This window comes from Miscanthus floridulus, chromosome 19 (genome assembly GCF_019320115.1).
Source record: "Miscanthus floridulus cultivar M001 chromosome 19, ASM1932011v1, whole genome shotgun sequence".
Lineage (NCBI taxonomy): Eukaryota > Viridiplantae > Streptophyta > Magnoliopsida > Poales > Poaceae > Miscanthus > Miscanthus floridulus.
The window spans coordinates 117,544,277-117,563,693 of NC_089598.1; the positions used below are offsets into that span (position 1 = coordinate 117,544,277).

General features: G+C 46.5%; 1 protein-coding gene, 1 long non-coding RNA gene and 1 pseudogene across 3 annotated transcripts in view; all 3 read right to left on the bottom strand.

Moving 5' to 3' along the window:
• Nucleotides 1–10,899, bottom strand: part of LOC136528223 (uncharacterized) — a 32,263-nt gene extending 21,364 nt beyond the window's left edge. For both annotated transcript variants that reach the window (XM_066521155.1, XM_066521154.1), the window contains exon 1: nucleotides 10,847–10,899. In XM_066521155.1, the coding sequence (XP_066377252.1) occupies nucleotides 10,847–10,855 (9 nt within the window). In that variant the 5' untranslated portion in view covers nucleotides 10,856–10,899. The remainder of the gene's footprint in view (nucleotides 1–10,846) is intronic.
• LOC136528224 (peptidyl-prolyl cis-trans isomerase FKBP13, chloroplastic-like) lies at nucleotides 10,402–12,092 on the bottom strand (annotated as a pseudogene).
• A 1,627-nt stretch (nucleotides 12,093–13,719) lies between these two features.
• LOC136528225 (uncharacterized) lies at nucleotides 13,720–15,571 on the bottom strand. Its single transcript, XR_010777004.1, has 3 exons — nucleotides 14,953–15,571; nucleotides 14,643–14,873; nucleotides 13,720–14,215 (listed from the first exon to the last, which is right to left on the bottom strand). It is a non-coding gene; the product is annotated as an uncharacterized lncRNA (long non-coding RNA).
• Nucleotides 15,572–19,417: the final 3,846 nt, after the last annotated feature.

A 19,417-nucleotide genomic window follows, 5' to 3' on the forward strand; every position in this document is an offset into this window, starting at 1 on the left:
ATCTACAGTACTCCTACTCCAAAGGGTTGGCGTGAAGCCAGAAAAGTAATTGTATTGATTGATTGGTTGTCTGTGTTTCTTGTACAATAATCGGGGTCCAATATTTATACCCGGAACCTAAACAAGAATCCTACTCAAATACGACTCATTATAATTCTTGGAACAAAAGAAAACATTCCTAACTTAAAAATAACTTGGACCCTAATCTTTTCCTTTTTGTAGAGTCCGACATATTTTTCCCCGACGCCATCCGTACGTAGTCCATCGATGTTGTTTGTTGATGTCATCTATAAAATAGCCGATTCCGACACTGCATCAAAATCAGTCGATATCGACTCACATCTGATCGATTCTTTGATGATACAATCTTAGAAGCTTTGAGTTTCCGCTTTGTTTTTTCCCAAATTTTGGTGTAAACACTTGTTCCCTAGTTTTGGGATAAAAATGATTTTATTCCAAAATTTCTATTTACCTACTCACCATGACACAACTGTTTATTCTAAACTATATGCACGACTCTTGATTTCTCGGTCCTAATTTCATATAATACCCCAACAGTATCATTTCCAACTCACTCGGCCTATTCGATTTCCCCTTCTTTCTCGAGCAAGCCTCAACAACCAAAGTCGTCGTCGTCAAGGCCTTAACCCTAGCGAATCCTCTGCTTTATCAAGCTGTTATTCAAGTAACCTTCCTCAGATTCAGATCCATTTTGGCTACAATGGTGACCAACGACCACATCCCTAAGGTATGCTTTCAAGTTCCCGTCTTCCAAGTATTAGTCGTAACCCTGTAGTTCCTTTTTTCTCAAATTTATTCAATCTGGTTTCTAGGAAATAAGGAACAAAATTTTAATTCCATCAGTTGTTGTTCCCAATGTCTATTATGTTAGGCCTATGGGTGACCTAGATCCATCTGACTTTCTCAGTCAAGAAACCAATCGAATCACCTTCAAACAATCTATAGAAGATTTGTCCTCCTGAAACACCAAAACTCCCTTTAGAAATTTACCCAAAATGCCTAAGGGATGGAGAGATTGGTTTCGTAGGGTATCAGAGGAAAAGGCGGCTGGAGATTAGGAGATTTATGACTTGAATCAATGCTTGACACTCTCACTGTCTGGAATGGAGATGAATGATTCACTTCTGATTTCTGCATCTTACTTCTGGTCCAACACCTTAAATGCTTTTGTTTTTTTGTCATGGCCCAATGACCATCACTTTGGCCAATGTTTATATATTGACCGGCCTTAGAATAATAGGATTAATGCAACCTTATGACTTCTTAAGTGCTGAATCCAAGAAATTAGCTAAAATATCAGACTACCCAAGATGGGCAAGCTACATTTTGAACCACATTGGAGATGGATCAACTATTGCCGAAAGAGAACATGTAGCTTTTTTGAACATGTGGCTAGAAAGATTCATCTTTTGTGGATCATCCTGTGGTCCAACTTTCAATCATAAATACTTGGCAGAGCGTCTAGCAGCTAGCAATATAATCCCTATTGGAAAATACTTGCTAGGATTTGCTTATCATCTGATGCACTAGGTAGCTGTCTAGTTGCTAAAGAATGAATCAGTGCATACCATTAGTGGCCCTTGGTGGTTGATACAACTATGGCTAAACCTATATATGCACAAGATTGTAATACCTGATCTCAGAAATCTAAGCTTTCCTTCTTCCAACTTTGCTGAAGATTATAAAGGAAAAGAAGGAAGAACTCAACGGTGCAGGAATTATGGTGAAGCTGGATCAGCCATAACAATTGTTGTTGATGTAGACCATCTCTTTAAGAAATTCTACAGAGGATTTGATGCAAACATATTAACTTGGCTACCTTATGATGAAGATGAAGACAATGAATTAGTTCTGTCAGTCAAATTTCAGTTTGAATCAGGCTGCTCAGATGAAATAGCTGCAGCAATTTTTGGTTGCATCATCAAACCATATGTACTGCTAGCTAAATTTCACCATTGCTGTGGCAAAATGGCTACCGGTTCTTTTCTCCTAGAAAATCTTTCAACTTATGAATTCTACAATATTTGTTTCCTAGCCCATCAATTCAGCCTTGGTCAGCTGTCTCCTCAATTGTTCTTCAAAAATACACTGAAGCCAAGAGAAGGTATCAGTGAAGTAATGAAAGCCTCTAGAGTCTTTCAACTAGAATTAGATCTTTCTTCCTTTTGCTTGTATGACTGGACAAGAGTCACCTTCTCTTCCAACCTGTTTGACTCATGGTGGCAAGAATGGCACTCTCATCTCTTCTATAGGTCAATCCATCTTAGCTGCATAGCTCTGAATGAAGATTTCACTTCCGACAATGAGGTAACTTACCATTCCTTTTCAGAAAAATTATTCAATAAATTCCCCTGCCAACTATTCTAACAAACTTTTCTAGGACACCGAATTCGATCCCCCAAGCATGGACAGGAAGGGGCATCCCATAGAATACTATCCACCATGTCTAGCCTCAAGAATGGGATCCACAGCACCCATCTTAAAGAAGCTAATGAAGACCCTAGCTGCTCTAGCAATACTTACATACTAGTCTTCCAAACGCAAGGTAGCTAGAGGTGTGACTTAGAAAACCACCACTGGGAAAAGACTGCAAAACTAAACCATCAGCTGCTCAGGTAAAACAACTAATCTCCCTTCTCACATTACTATTTAATTCCTGATACAATTCCCTTTTGCAGCCATCAAGTATTGCATCCCAGTCTATTTTGGGTGCTAAACTACTATCCCAGGCACTTGAATCAGCATCCACCAACCTCTCATTGGTTGTTCCCCCAAAGAGCCGATTACAGTTGAAACAACTGATGTTTCTAACAGACTTTAGGTGATAGAAGATGAGCATCTCTCTATTTCACCTCCTGATGCTACCAAGGTATCCTCTTAAGCCACCTAATTTTATATAATTTTATTCTCTTTGGACCATTTACCTTGTCAGGCTCTACCAAAAAGACATTTGCACAAGAACAAAGGTCTAATAATTCATCAGTTGATGATCATCCTGCTTATGCTGATGCCCAAACTACCGATTCTCTAGCTCAGCAAATAATTGATGATAAGAAATTCTCATGTTCATCTATCGTTTCATAGCAAACATAAACTAAAACACTCCTTGATGCTTGCAGACACTATCCCTAAAAACCCAGAGCTGATTCAAATGACTGTTGAAAAAGATGTTGGCACATTATCGGTTGTTCCTTCTTTTCAACTAGAGCCTCTTCTAGAAAAGGTATTGTGTTTACTTCACCATTTATCTTGTTATCAACTGATTTGATCCTCCTAATAAGATCTCCTTTGCTCATATATAGACACTTAATTCTCTAGCTCTGAGCTACTCCTTCAACTTTGAAGAATATATAGATGAAGATGAGATTAGCTCATCGGCCACCTCTCCAAGAGACTTTATCAGAAGAGACTGGAAATCAGCTAAGGGACATAATGCCAATGCTTGAAAAGGATATAACCAATTTAGTCCAAGATGCAGATCCAATGTGAAGAATCTTCTTAGCTATCAAAAATAATTTGTCCCCAGATCTCATCGAAGCTTTGACACATTTATCCATCATTGAAGATCATGCTCCAAGAGTGAAAAGGGCTCAGAGAAACCTAGCTAATCACGAAGCTTTATTGGCCAAGAAGAACTCCAACAAACAAGAAGCCAAAGAGCTAGCATAGCTAATTGATGATTTGAAGAACTCCCCCTTCAAGATTGAACCAGAGCTGAATCAACTCAGAGCTAAGCGCGCCGAACTCAAGAAAGAACTAGAGAATATGAAGGCTGCCATCGATCGTCATGAGTCCAACCTGGCTCAAATACCTGATGCCATCAAGCAAAAAAAAACAAGAGATGTTGACCAAAGTCACAGAGGGTAAAGCCATCCTATATGCCCACAATGCCTCATTGAGTGTTAAGTACCACTTCCTTGGTTGCTCCTTAATTTTCTTTTTTAATCAATTTAATCATAAATTGATTGGACACCTCTGCCTGGCCATTAGACTGAGCATAGCAAGGAGAAGAATTTAATAACTTAATTCCCATACTAGCAGCAAAATCTCTGAACTCTTCTGATGCGAACATTATCCCCTGATCAGTAGTAATAGTTTGAGGAATTCTAAAACAATACACAATATGTTCCTTGACAAAATCAACCATATTCTTTGAGGTTACCGTCTTCAAAGGAATTGCCTCAACCCACTTGGTAAAGTAATCTGTTGCTACCAATATAAACTTATGTCCTTTACTTGAAGGTGGAAAAATCTGGCCAACTAAATCAATTCCCCAACCTCGAAATGGCCATGGTTTAATTATTGGATTCATAGTCGATGCAGGCGATTTCTGAATATTACCAAAACGTTGATAATCCTGACACCCCTTGTAATATTCAAAATAATCTTCTAGTATTGTTGGCTAAAAATATCTAGATCTATGAATAATCTATTTCATCTTATAAACCGAATGATGAGCTCCACATATCCCTTCATGTACTTCACCCATCAACACTTTAGCTTCTTCTTGATTTAAACATTTAAGCAACACCCCATCGACTATCTTGTAATATAACTGATTATCTAACAAAACATACTTAGTCGATTTATACCTTAGTTTTTTGGTAACCTTCTATGATGGATTCTTAATGTAATCAGCTATTTCAACTCTCCAATCATTAGTCAAGGTTTCATTGCTTAAGATCTCTTGAAATATTCGATAACCTGACGCACCCTGAGCTAACTGATTAGCCTCTTGATTCTATGTTCTTGGAATACGCTGAAGAGAAATATGGGGAAACTCCTTGAGTAGCCTCTGGCACTCATCATAGTATCCCCTCATAATATCATCTTTACATTCATATAGGCCGATCAACTAATTAATAACTAACTGTGAATCTCCAAATACTTCAATTGACTCAGCCTTTACTTCATAAAGAAGTGGAAGTCCCTTCAGAATAGCTTCATATTCTGCTTGATTGTTGGTAGTCATTGGTTTAATTAGAAAAGCAAACTCAAAACTTGCCCCCGAGGTAAAATAATAACAATACCAATGTCACCACCTTGCTTGCGCGATGATCCATCAAAGAACAATGTCTAAGGTATCAGTTCTACATAGCCAATACTTGGTTTATGATGCTAAGTAATAAAATTGGCTATTACTCACCCCTTGACTACTTTAGTCGATTCGTACCTCAAGTCAAATTCTGATAATGCAAGAATCCACTTTCCCATTCTCCCATTTAATATTCGCATTGATAACATGTGTTTGAGCACATCAGCCTTAGACACAACTATACACTCAGCCGATAGCAAGTAATGTCGCAACTTAGTGCAAGAGAAATACAAGTATAAGCATAACTTTTCAATAGAAGAATATCTTGTTTCTGAATCCAAAAGTCTTCTACTTAAATAGAAAATCACTCATTCTTTTCCTTCAAACTCTTGCATTAAGGCTGATCCAATTATTTGGCTATCGGCAGACACGTACAACTTAAAAGGTTTACCTTGCTGAGGAGGGACCAGCATAGGTGGACACTTCATATATTCTTTTATCTCCTCAAACGTCTTTTGTTGTATGTCACCCTATTTAAATTCTTGATCATTCTTCAACTTCAACAAAGGAGAAAATGGTAGAACCCTTTCTAATAAATTTGAAATAAACCTTCTGATAAAATTAATCTTACAAAGCAAAGATTGTAACTCTGTTTTAGTAGTCGGGGGTACTGCCTCATCAATTGCTTTTATACTTTTTTGACCAATTTCAATTCCTTTCTCATGGACCATAAAACCCAAAAATTGTCTAGCTGATTCTCCGAAGGCACACTTATTAGGATTCATCTTTAAATCATGTTTTCTTGTGCACTCTAAAGTCTCCCGCAAATCAGCTGGATGTTCTCTGTACCCTTTGGATTTCACCACCACATCATCAATGTAAATTTCAACAATCCTACCGATCAACTTATGAAAAATATAATTCATTTCCCTCTGATAAGTCACACTAGCATTCTTCAAACCAAAAGTCATCACATCCTTTTAGCAAGCCTTACTCACGCAAGTCTAAGGCCTGTCGACCAGTTTGCTTCGATCTTCACCACTCAGTTTACCGGTCAAACTGGTTGGTTTCAATCTTCACCGCTCGGCTTCATGATAAACTGCTCGGACTTGATCAAGACGGTGTCGCCAAGCGGATACAAGGCGCTCGGGGAGTAGCTGTGGGGGTATTACCCCTGGTATCCATAGGACAAGACATGGGCCACACCATCAAAGGTGGCCCAGCCTACAAGATCAAGGCGTGCACCGCAAGGCTGCAAGAAGATGTGATTTATTGTACAATACCAAATAGGATATTTTTCTTGTAACCCTACCCCTCCAAAGTATATAAGGAGAGGCAAGGGTCCCCTAGTGGGCATCTCCATATATCTCAATGCAATACATCAGAACACAGGATGTAGGTATTACGTTATACTGATGGTCGAACCTGTCTAAATCTTGTGTCTCAGTGCTTGTATTACCATCTAGTTCATATCTCGTGCACCTCCACCGATTCATCTACTATCATGGGCATACCCCTCGGTAGACTGCCGGTCGTATTTCGTCGACAGCCGGTGACCTCCGCGCCACTCCGCAGCATCGAGCTCCGCATCAACAAGCCTCCTTTCGTTCAAGCAGCAAGCTTAAAAAGCACGTTGCAAGTGTTTTAGATATTTCAGAGGTACGTTACAAATGTTATATATCGATACTGCAAAAGTTCATTGGGATGTTGCACATATTATAATGGCTATACAAGTATGTTTCAAGTGTATGTTCAAAATGTTTTATCTGTTCCAGACGAATATTGCAAGTGTTTTATCTGTATGTTGCAAAAGTATATCTAGATGTTGCATATACATGCATGTTGCGAGCATATGTTTTAAATGTTTTCAGGTGTTTTATACGTATGTTTGTGAGTGTTTGATCTAAATATTGCATATGTTTGATATGGCTTTCAAATGTTTTTCAAGTGTTTTCACAAGTGTTTCAGATGCTTGTTTTAAGTGTTTCATTTGTCTTCTTTTGTATGTTGCAACTAGTGCATTTGGATGTTTCAAAAGTAGAATGGGTGTTGCACATGAGATGTGCGTGGGAAGCGGCCGACGGCGCGGACAACGTTAGAGGCGGCATGGGCGACGTCTGAGGCAGCGCGGCCCATTGCTGGTGCGCTCTCTTGCGAGTTCGACGTGTTATGCATTCATTTGCTCCCTCTATGCGGCAACGTCTGGGCACTAGCAAGTCCGATATGATTATGTAACCACTTACAATAGCTTTTAAATTAAATATTAGTTTGAACAGATTTTCTAATTCACGACACGGCAGCACGGAATGACATAAAAATCAATACTCTTCTGTTATGAGATAAAGAGAGACGTGCTACTAATTAATAAACTTCACCAAGTATGTCTCGCTACCCATATACAAAAATTATATTTTTGTACACATTGAAGGACTGAAAACGGTGACCAGAGGGGGTGAATGGAAGCCTCAAATTTCTTTCGAAACTTTAAGCCATTGTCCCAAAATCATGACCCAAGAGTAAAGACACTAGAGAACGGTATGATCACAAGCCAACGGGTGGCTGGAAACCTTTCGTAATGATCAAGAGGTACAGCGGATCAACCGAGAACCGACGGAAACAAGTGCTTGAAAGAACGAGAGAAAACAACACAATCTGCACAGGCCCGGACTATCTGCCGTAGGGAGTCCGGACTGTCCGCGGGTCAGGTCCCAGACTATTTGGGGTTGAGGGCTAGACTGTCCGGGATTCAACTCCTGAAAACTGAACAATGAGAAACAGTTCTAACCTGGGCAGAAAGAAGAATGATGACCTATCCGCGGTTGAATCCCGGACTGTCCGCAAGTCAAACACCAGAAAACGAACTTGCGGAAATAGTTCTGGACATGCTTCAGCAACAGCCCTGGACTGTCCACGGGTAGGCCTGGACTATCCGGCATTTAGAGCAGCAAAACACGACCAAAAGAATACCTTCAGCACGAACAGAATAGCCCGAAAAATACCCGGAGCAAGGAAAATCCCGATTTGCGGCCAAATCAAAACTAATTGACACTAAATTTTAACCACATGGTCACAAGACAATAGGTGAGGTACCTCTAGGAGATCATCGCCCAATTTGAAGCCAATCAACAGGAAATTGGATGAACACAAAAAACACATGTTTCCAGCACTAGAGCTTGATTCGCCCCAATCTATGAACTGGTGAGGAATTAGATAAAATCCCTCGGTGGAAAGACTCAACTCACATCCTAGTTCATCTCAGTGCAAAAGAAACAAATCAAAACGGTCTCAAAACGATGAATCAAACCACACAAGAGAAGGGGGAAAGGAAGAATGCAAAGAACATAAACGTGATTCATAAGAACAACTCACAAATCGAATCCTAGAGGACACGAGGAGGTTAAGGCCTCCATTCCCACTACAATCTTTGGTTCTTACACAAATTCTCCAATTTATGGACCTCTCTCACAAGAAAACCTAAGGGGAGTGGAAAACCTAGAGAAGGATGAAGCAAAATGAAATAGGTAAGGGAGATGGGAGCTCCCTCATCCTATTTAACAGGTCTATTACATAATCTCAAATTTGCCCTTAGATATTTTTGAGTCGAACCACTTAACCCGAGGGCACTATAGTCCAACCCAAGATAATCTTCATCCGACGGCCACCGCGCCCTTCATGAGATAGCTTTGCCTCGACGCGAACTCCTCGATGCCGCCATGTGCCGTCTGTTCCTCCCTGGAACCTCCACCCGAGTTTTGAGGCCAAAACCCGTTAAACCGGCGACCAATGGTTTTGAGGCCCAAACCACCCAACCGCTCGGGAGTAGCGTACTCCATACACGTCCCTGCCACTCGACACGTGTCACCGCCGTCCTCGACCGGACGGTCGCCAAGTCCTCCTGAGCCCTGCTTGACTTGCACGTCCGTCGTCTTGACTCGGTCAACACGGTCACTCCCATGTACACTTGTGCTTGTCGATGTACCAGATGTCAGCCACCGCGGCTGGTCACCCGGCCTCCTAGTCCCTCAGTCCAAGCCTCATGTCCGTCCTTCACTGCTCCGATCCATCGGCACAGCACGTCCCTACTTGACCTTCACCTCACCGTCTACCACCGCCTCCGAGCTCCACACCTGCACACCGCAAGCCAAGAGACATGTTGCACAACACACTCACGCCATGGTTAGTCGCAAACTCAACCTAGGTCATGGATCACGTTGACAATTACTCATCATAAAACAAACTACAAGGAAACTTATCAACCTTGTGTTCGCACAAACTCGTGTCTATGGCAATCTATATACACTATCGGAATGCCCAGGTTTGCCGTGTGTCCACGGCACACGGCAAAGCCCAAAAAACACTCTGCAAAGCCTTTACCGAGTGTTACATTCGGCAAACGGCACTCAGTGTACACAGAATCGACAAACGTTTCTTTGTCGAGTGTTTTTTATCGGGTTGCCGAGTGCTAAAACCGACACTCGACAAATACTTTTAGAAAAATATAAAAAAAACCACCGCCGCCCTCCCACGGCTCCCCCCACCGCCGCCGCCGCCTCCACCACGCCCGCCACATGCGGTCGAGGCGAGGAGCCGGCCGGCAGGGTGCGGTCCTAGCCCGCTCATAGCTTACCTGCCACGGCAGTGGCCAGCTCGCTGCCTGTCCATGTCCAACGCAGAGGGGGAGGGAGCAATAGCTTGCGGCGGCGGCTTCTGCAGGTCCGGGAGGAGCGGCGGCTTCCGAACCCGAAGAAGAGAATAGGGAGGAGATGACGGCACGGCTACGGATCTCTAGGTGCAACGGTGGCTGCTGACGTCGAGGCGGGTTGGCTTCCTGGTGGTGGCGGCGGCTCCGTCCTGGAGCAAACGCGTGCGCTTGCCATAGGGCTCGGGGCAGGCCTGCTCCTGGTCGATGCTGGCTCCGACGTGCGCGTCGCGATGTGGGAGGAGGGCGCGCTGACGCCCATGAGCTACGTCGCCGCCCATGAGCTACGCCTGGCCGTGCATCTCCTCTGCCACCGTGTAGATCCACCCGTCGGTCGCGCTTGGTTGCCCCTGGCCGTGGTCGTGCCGGCCGCGCCCATCGTGAGAGGAGGGGAGGGGGTGGCGCCGGGAGAGGGAGAGAGGGGCGCCGGCGGGAGAGGGAGGGGCGCGGGCAGGAGACGGAGGGAGGGGAGGGGGCGGTGGCGTCGGGAGAGGGAGGGAGGGGAGGGGGCGGCAGCACCGAGAGAGGGAGGAGAGGCCCGTGGGAGGGAGGGGGAGGTCGGGCAAGTTTATAAGATCGTGAGTTTGCCGAGTGCCAGATCGGGACACTCGGCAAAACCACATCTTTGCCGAGTGCCAGACCGGGAGCACTCGGCAAACCCTTATTTTTATTTTCCTTCTTTTTCTTCTTTTCCACAACGTGTTTCAAAGGTCAGAAGAGAAAAAATGAAATTATTTGCCAGAGTGCTAAATAATTACACTCAGCAAACATATTTCTTTGCCGAGTACCAGACAATTACACTCGGCAAACATGTTTGTTTGCCGAATGCCTAGTTTTGTCGAGTATTTTTTTCTAGTTTGCCGAGTATTTTTTTTTTGCCTCGTTTGCCGAGTGCAATTATTTTGTCGAATATTTTTTTTTTGCACCACTCGACAAAAAGCTCGTTTGCTGAGAGCTCGATAGATTGCACTCGATAAACCCTCTCGCACTCGGCTTACCCGCTGATTTCGGTAGTGATAACTCTCTTAACACAGGGGCAGCAATCACACGAGAAGAAAATAAGCCCTCAGTGCCCGGGCAGCTACGACTACCTTGTGCATTCAGAGTTTCGGGAGACCTCAGCCGGAGGCTCTGCCGACGTACTCGACGTCGAAGAGGAGCGTGGAGTTTGGCGGGATGACGCAGGAGGTGGGCTCCCACCCTCTGCACCCGGCCCCCTTCTCGCCGTAGGCCAGCGCCGGTGGCAGCTTCAGCGTCCGCTTACCCCCTGGAGAAACGTATCCACGAATGGAACTGGATTCAGCGGTATGTTCGATTCAGCAAAAGCCAAAAGGTAAGATGTTGCTGGGTTCAGTGTTGAGTGTTTGACATACCAGCAAGCATTGGTGGAATCCCTTCGCCGCCAACGATACCCTGATCCCATCCTTTGATCACCTGAACCAAAAACGAAAGAAATGCTTCTAACATGACACTGCGATCATCTGCAGAGTTAGTTTTAGTTCAGGCTAATCCTGCAGGTGAAGATTCGATTCTGACGAACTAGCGTGAGTGCGTGGCAGACAGTATACGCAGGGTCATCGGATTCGATCGTTTAGTTGGCGCGGTACCTCTCCGACGCCGACGCGGAAGGTGAGCGGCTTCCCGCGCTTGTAGCTGCTGTCGAACACCGTGCCGTCCTCCAGCCTCCCCGTGTAATGCGCCTGCATGCACCGACACCCAACGACGCAGATGAGCAGGGCACCTCGACCACATCAAGGACGGCGAACGGTGCTGACCCTGATGAGCTGTCCCTCCTGGGCGGCGGCGCCGGTGCCGACGACGCGGTCGCAGAAGGCGAGCCCGGACGGCGCCACCTCCAGCGGGCACTCCCCACCGTCCGCAGCTCCCGCCGCAGCGGGGAGCACGAAGCGGGAGAGGACGGCGGTCGACAGCACGGCGGCCGCAGCCTCGCGCCGCCGGAGGACGAGGCCCGCGCCGGGGCTCCTGGCGGCGGCGGCTTCCGGGCAAGGCTGCGGAGGAGAGGAGGAGCGGGAGTGCCTCGCCGAGCCGGGCTTCGGGAGGCTGAGGAGGAGGAGGCGGGACAGCGGCGACGCGGACGTGGGCGCGGCCGGAGCCATGGCTGCCTTGCCTGCTGGCGCGGAGGGCAGGCTGCCGTTGCCGTTGGTCCAATGGATAAGGCAAGGCGGGCGGGTCGCCGCTTCTGATTTCTGAATCGTGGGGGGACTGGGTGGTTTCAGCGCGAGTTCGTGACGGCAATAGTTTGGCCGCCACAAGGAGAGAAAAGCCCAGGCCCGTCGCATCAGTTGTGTAAGACAAGCCCATTAGTTCCAAGCAAATCCTGGCCCACCAACTTCGGTGGACTAGTAGAAAGTTACGCTCTGCTAGAAAAAAGTAGAAAGTTACGTTACGTGACGGAACCTCCGCCATAACACCGCGGCACGTGCGGCAGGATGAAAACCGCCGGGTTCGGCGCACCGGACTCGGCGGCCGGTGGCTGGCAGTGGCAGTGGGCAGTGGGCAGTGCGCTCAAAAAAAAATCTCGGGCACTGACCCTTCGGCTTGATCGGCTTGTTTTCAACCGGAATAATATTTTTCTCCTACAATTATTCAACCACAACAGTATTTTTAGTCAGTTTTAGCCAAGTTTTAGACCAACGAACTCACGTGGCGGGGCGGCCGACCGGCTTTTTACAATTTGACCCCTTTCTTTAATAAAATTTACGTTTAGCCCTTAGAAGACTTATACTCATTTTTGGACCATGAGGTAATATGTTTCGACGCTATAAATCTTGACGTCGAGGTGCCCGATCAAACACAGTAAGACATTCCAGATGGTGTTGATATGACCGTTATCTCAGCATCAGAATACACGACGTCTCAGTTCAACGCCACAAATCTTAGCGCCATAACCGTGTGAGGCCGCCGCAGCTCTCTCGCACGCCCTATCTTCTCTGGCGCTCTATCTCTCACGAGGGCGGCCGGCCGCCAGCTACGTAGCTAGCTGCTAGCTAGGGCGCGGCCTAGCCTAGGGATTGATTTCTATCACTCGCTCATCACGCGAGACACAACACATGCATGCATACACCCACGCAGCTACTTCTTCCGTCCCATAATAAATACACTCGTAGAGTTTAAAAATTTTCTCAAAATAAATACACCTCTACACATAATAAAACTAACTTTATTTTTTTTCTATTTTCTCTCTTCCTAAAATATAATAATTATACCTTTATAAGAACATATATGTAATTTCTCACTAATTTTAATCTCTTCACCTATACCCTAGAAGTGTAGGAACGGAGCGAGCCAGCAGCGCCGCAGGCAGACACAGTCACTGTTGCTGGCCACCCTACCTTGCAATTATGGCAAACTCTCGGGGATCGGAGGGAGGGGTCAAATCGGGCAAAAAATGCTGGGGCCTTGTTTAGATCATACTCTCTTCATCACATCAAATCTTTGAACGAATATATGGAGTATTAAATGTAGATTAAAAAAATAACTAATTACACAGTTTGATTGTAAATTACGAGACGAATCTTTTAAGCCTAGTTAAGTCATGATTAGACAATAATTATTAAATACAAATAAAAATACTACAGTACCAAATACTAATTCCTAACCTCAATCTAAATAAGACCTGGGTGTGGGTGTGGGTGTGGCCCGGCCAGGGAATCTCGTTTATGTCGTTGCACCTACGTAGGCATCCATGTATGTACTACTACTCCATCACTCTCCATGGCTAGCTCCATCGCTAGCTCCATCTTCATGGTGTGGGTGTGGGTGTATTTTTAAATGTACACTGTACAGCGTATTCTAAATGTACTACCTTCATCCAAAAAAAATACAAATTTAGATCTGATTAAAGTTAAATATCTTAGATTATTTAACTGAACTTATAGAAAATACTACTAACATGTATGCCTCTGATAAACAGGCGATACATAAAAATACAATTCATGGCGAATCAAATAATATTTATTTAGCATAATAAATATTAATATCATTTTTATATAAATCAAGTTAAAACTTAAAAGTTATTGACTTAGCTGTTCTACATTGTTTGTTTAAGGAGCGAGAACTTTTACAATTTGAGTGCTGCAACGCATGTGACCAGAGTACGTATACGTATGTACTATACTGGCTGCTGCCTGCTGCCTGCTGGCCAGCCATGGCCGCATGCATGCACATGCCAATATGCGCCATTGGGGCTGCATGCATCATGCATGCATGGACGCCGCGTAGGTTGTGGCGAGCCTGTACATGTACAAATGTAGTACTACTGGGACGCCGCGTCGCATTCGACTAGTCGCAGCAGCAGCACCGGCAGTGGCGAAGCCTAGCACTACCCTCAGCACCGGCAGTTGCAGCAGCAGTGAACATGGTATGCGACGCGTGCGTGCACCTCGACATCCGTGCGTGCAATGCATGCATGCGTGCACATGGCAGCTTCGAGGCATCAGCTGTACAGAAAAGATGTGTGGCACAGAAACATGTTAGCTGGGCGTCATGAGTCCAGACGTTATAGCGCCCTGACGCCAATTCTCAGGGTTTAAAAATGGGTTTAAGTCTACTGAAGGCCAAACGTAATTTTTTAAAAAAAAAGTTAAATTGTAAAAAATTAGGCTGACGCGGGCGGGGGAATAAAAACTAAAAAGTGGGTAGGTTCCGTTCATCGGCGGATACAGGATTTGGTAAGACTGGACTAAATTTTAGCAGCAAAAAATCGAAAGCTACACCGTGTGTGTATATATATATATATATATATATGTGTGTCAAAAAATAATTATTCTCAAGCAAAATTTGTAAATCGAGAGAATTTCTATATCTATATAGTTAATAGTACGATACAATAACTAAGAAATATCATGGAACATTGAAAATAAATACCTATTGTCTAGTGACGATTTGGTGCATTCACATTGTCCACTTCCATGTCCTCAATAACAACTCCTAATAAGAAAAGGAGGAAGCAAAAGGTTAATAAGAAAATGATCAAGTAAAGGTTAATAATAAGATCTGGTGCTGAGGATGGAGTAGCTTGTTGTTCGGCATCTCCCTGTTGCTCAGGAACTCGAGAGAAGTATGAAACTAAAGTCATTATCATCTTCTTCTTGTACACTGTAATGAGAAATTAGAATTAAAGAGTCGAAATTTAGAACTTGGAAATTTGGAATCAAAATCAGTTTCAGATCCAAACCTTGCTCAGTTGCTCTTCTAGGTTGCTCACCTAAAAGCAAAGAGCCGGCAGGCGGCAGCGCCGCAGTGGGCAGCGGGTGGGTGGCGGGCGCCCGGCTGAGGAAGAACCACGCCGCCACAGACTGCCTAGAGCGAAGGGGTGACGCCGCGGAGCCGGACCGGAGCGCAGAGTGGAGGCCCGGAGGGGGCGAGAGGTGGTTGCCAGCGACCGGTGCCTGGCTGGACAGCGTGGGCGACGGGCGAGGCCGCGAGGGCGGGCGGCAGCTGTCGCAAGTCGTGAGAGCGATGGAAGACCGAGCGACTCAACGAGCAAGCACCCAGCGGCTGCTGCCCTACTCCTTCCTCGGGCTTCATGTGTTGGGCTGTTTCATGGGTCATTGCTGAAGACATGCTCCTTGAAACATGGGCCGCGACTGGGTCATGGTCTAGGCTGCCCAGTGCTGGGTCCGCCCCTGGCTCGGGTCGGTCTCAGCTCTCACGCGGCCCGGCCGCAGTCTCCGCTCGCAGCCCGCATGTGCGCTGCCGCCGTCGGCCGTCGCACGCCTGCCGGCCCGAGCGGACCAGGTCACCGGCGACGAGGACGGCCACGTTTCCTCGGGTCCGCACGGGGGACAAAGCCAAAACACGCCAGTCGCTCCTGTGATCGCGGTGGGGAACACATGGACACGTCACGGCATCAGTTATTCGGTTGACAGCACAAGTCGAGGTAGAGTCGTAGGGCGGACGGTTAGCCGGTTGGGCCCAGCACGAGCACGAGCACGAGATTAAAAATAAAAATCTTCTGCGAAGTCAAGACTCAAAGTCTGAGAAAATGACTTGCTGGATCCCCCCCCCCCCCCCCCCCATTTGCTCATGATTCGAGCAAATTCCTGTGTTGCACACGCCATATGCCAGGCGCAGGCCGGCGACTGAAAAATGCGAACTTGTTCAAGTAACAGTAGTAGAATTCGGCATGGAGTCGCTCACCTGCTCAGCATCTCGCCGCTTTAGGTGGCCTGCAGCACTCCCTGGAGCTTGCCAGTCACCGTGCTTCATCCCCATCCCCGTGAAGTCAGACGCGACTGGCACCACTTCCATCTCCAACCAGACCCGTTCCGTTCCATCAACGCCATGCTCCGTGTGGCCCCACCCAAGTGAAGCAAGCCGTCAGCTACGCAATTACGCCAGGTCAAAATCCGAGTGTTCAAGCACAATCAGTGGAGCGTGACTCGATCCGAACGAACCCCCCCTTATCCACTGTCCACTGCCAAAAAGTCAGTCTAGTGGTGCGGGCTACCCAGTGCTCGTGCTCGGCGGCGTTTGACCGGCGCTCCGTCGTCCCTGTCCGACGCTAACAGCCACTTAATCATCCCTCCGTCCATCGTGGCAGGCCGGCGGCGAGCCTGTTTCTTTCTCCCTGTGGTCTGTGGCCTGTTGATCCGACTAGAAGGATCCGCCGTCGCGTCTGCACGTACCGTACGGACGCCGTTTGGCCGTCGGCGAACGGACGGGTGGAGGGTAGGAGCCGGAGGTCTTCAGCGGCACGGCCGCGGGGGGTTTTATGGCGCCGTTTAATCTGACAGCGCGTCTGAACGATATATGGCACCTGGTGGTGACAGATAGCTTGTCGCCTAGTACGGTGCTGTGGGATACTCTGTCTGTAGCACGTTCGTACTGTATACCTGCATACGTGGGCGTCGAGCTGGCGGCGTCTTTATTAGCAACAATCGGGTGGCCTTCACAGTTCACACTTGCATGCACCAGAGTTTTGCCAAAATTGAATGCCATAAATCCATAATAACACATGACAGACATTGCACGACGGCGGAGGTGACACGCAGAGGGAGGGATCTGCCGACTGCCGCACCGCACGTTCTGGAGGCGACCGGCCGCGCTGGCCTGGAGCTGGAGGAGCGCCGCGGCGCGGAACCTGGAGAAGTATCGTCTGCAGACTCGGCTCTGCCAATAGCTGGCCATGCCCGAGTCCGTCGGCTCGGTCAGTAGCTCTTTTTTTTTTAGCCTAGACCAAGCTACCGTTTAGTTCTCTCCTAAAATGCTAAACTTTTCAAGATTCTCCGTCACATCGAATCTTTGGACGCATGCATAAAGTATTAAATATAAATAAAAAATAAAATTAATTACACAGTTTAGACGAAATCCACGAGACGAATCTTTTAAGCCTAATTAGACTATGATTGGACATTAATTGCCAAATAACAACGAAAACTGCTACAGTGTGATTTGCCAAATTTTTCGGCAACTAAGCAGGCCCCAAGCACGGCCCGACACGGAGGCTAGTGGGCCCGGGCTAGCCTAGCCCGAAGGAACAGGCCGTGTCTGGGCCTTACCCCAGGCACGTGGACCGGCACGGCACAACCTGCTATAGAGCAGCCGACCCACTAGCGGCCCGGCCTGCCGCGCTTCCCGTGAACCCCCCCTGACGGCCCGTGCAGTCCCCTCCCACGCGGTCTCTCCCTCCCGGCCTTCCCCCACTCTCTCTCTCCCTCCCTCGGTGGCCCTCTGAAAGGTCCTAATGGTTAGAGGGGTGAATAGCCTATTAAAAATTTCTACAATAACACTTAACAAAACCGGTTAGACAATTATGAGGCGAAGCAAGTGTTGTGGTAGCCCACTAAAATTGTAAGCCACCAACCACAATTCTAGTTTAAATAGTTTCTATCCACACAAAAGCTATGTCCCTACACTAAATTAGTGTGCTCTCAAAAGCTAACTAAAGAGCCACACTAACCAAACTCTCACAACTAGCTATACTAAAGAGCTTGACAACTAGTATGCGGTAATTATCGATGTTTGACCACCGATAGCCTGCCATGGGGGTATCCGGGGCAGTATGTTCGGGTTTCGGCGTATGCAGAACTCGATGGTTAACGCAAGAGACAATCGATTTATCCTGGTTCAGGCCCTCGATCGCAGATCGAGTAATAACCCTACGTCCAGTCGGTGTTAGCTTTTGCGTTGGATTGATTATGAAGTGTTTTGTCGTACAATTGTTATGTTGAACTCTCTATCTATAAAGTTCTGCCCTCCTTTATATAGTCAGGAGGTCAGAGTCCTAGTCGATTTACAATGAAAATTCCTAGTAGGATTATGGAGTAACACTGCTACTAAGATTACAGGGGAAGAGCCCTAGTTAGACTAGGTCTTCTTCTTTCCGTGCGAGGTATCCTGTGGGTCCTGCACTGACAAGCCACCGAGCACTTCATGGTTGAGTTCTGGAAGCCTCGTCTTGTTCCTTCAAGTCTTGTTGAGCAGGAACAAGCATCGTCCGAGTGCTTTTTTGATTGAAACCGTGTAGCGCTTCGTGAGATCTTTACGTGGAGTGTACCTTTTTGAAAAAAAAAATACTCCCATATGGATGTAGTCCCCGAGCCTCTTGCTGTTTGGCACAAGGAGCTTGAGGGTCTTTTCTTGTAACCTTCCTGATTCTTCGTCGAAAGGCTCCCCGACTTCTTTGTTGAAAAGGGGCTCTTATTTAGCTGTGTTCGGGTTCTTTTTGTCTTGTGGCCCTGACGCCGTCTGTCTTGAAGAAGCATTCTGAGTGGTGTGCGCTTTTTTGGAGAAAAAAGTGCACTCACTGAGTGTAGCCCCTGAGCCTCTTACTATTTGGAACAAAAAGTTGGAGGGTCTTGAATCTGAGTTGTTTGATAGAATTGTATACCTCTCCTTTTGCAGCCCCCGAGCATATATCCGGGTTGTTTTGTTCAGAAAGAACTCGGAAGCAGGATTTTGACATATTCTCTGATAGTCTGCTGTTGTCAGATGTAGTTGTATGGTGGTGGTTGAGTGTGAATGCCTTTTGCTCACGGGTTGTACTGTGTCGGTATATTCTTCCGAATATGTCCGTCTTCGAGTACTGTTCCCTCTCGCCTGAGTCTTCCATTATTGAGTCTTATCTTTTCACTGTGTCCTTTGTTAGGCTTATTTTGTTGGTACTCCTAGTCCATGTGCACCGCTCCTTTGATCTATAAATACCCTCCCAGAGTGCTTGCTTTCATCCATTGAACATTCTGTTGAAACCTTTGCGATCACTAACATGGTAGTTTGTGAAGTAGAGCAGCCCCCGGGCGTGTTTTGTAGTTCCTGTGTGTCTTATCGTAGTTGGAGGAAGTCTTATGATAGGGATTAGAGGTAGGTTAATCACACGGCAGCAATGTACCAGGATGTACGTGGCGGTAGTTGGAAGAAGTCTTGTGATGTGGACTTCGTTCCTTCATCTGGCAGTTCTGGGTTGATTCTCGTCGCCTATCTTGAGACTATCCGGTGCAAATCAACACCATATCCAGCATCACATCGGTCTTGGGTACACAGATGCCTGTCGGCCTTCTCTGCTCCATGTTGTCCTGCTGTGCTGCTGATTTCCGCCTTGGATGCACTGCGTCCGTCCTTTGAAGAAAATAGTATAGCCGATGGCGATTTGTCCTTCCGAGTAGAAATTTGGGACACGTAGTCGTTCCAGAGCCCAGCCA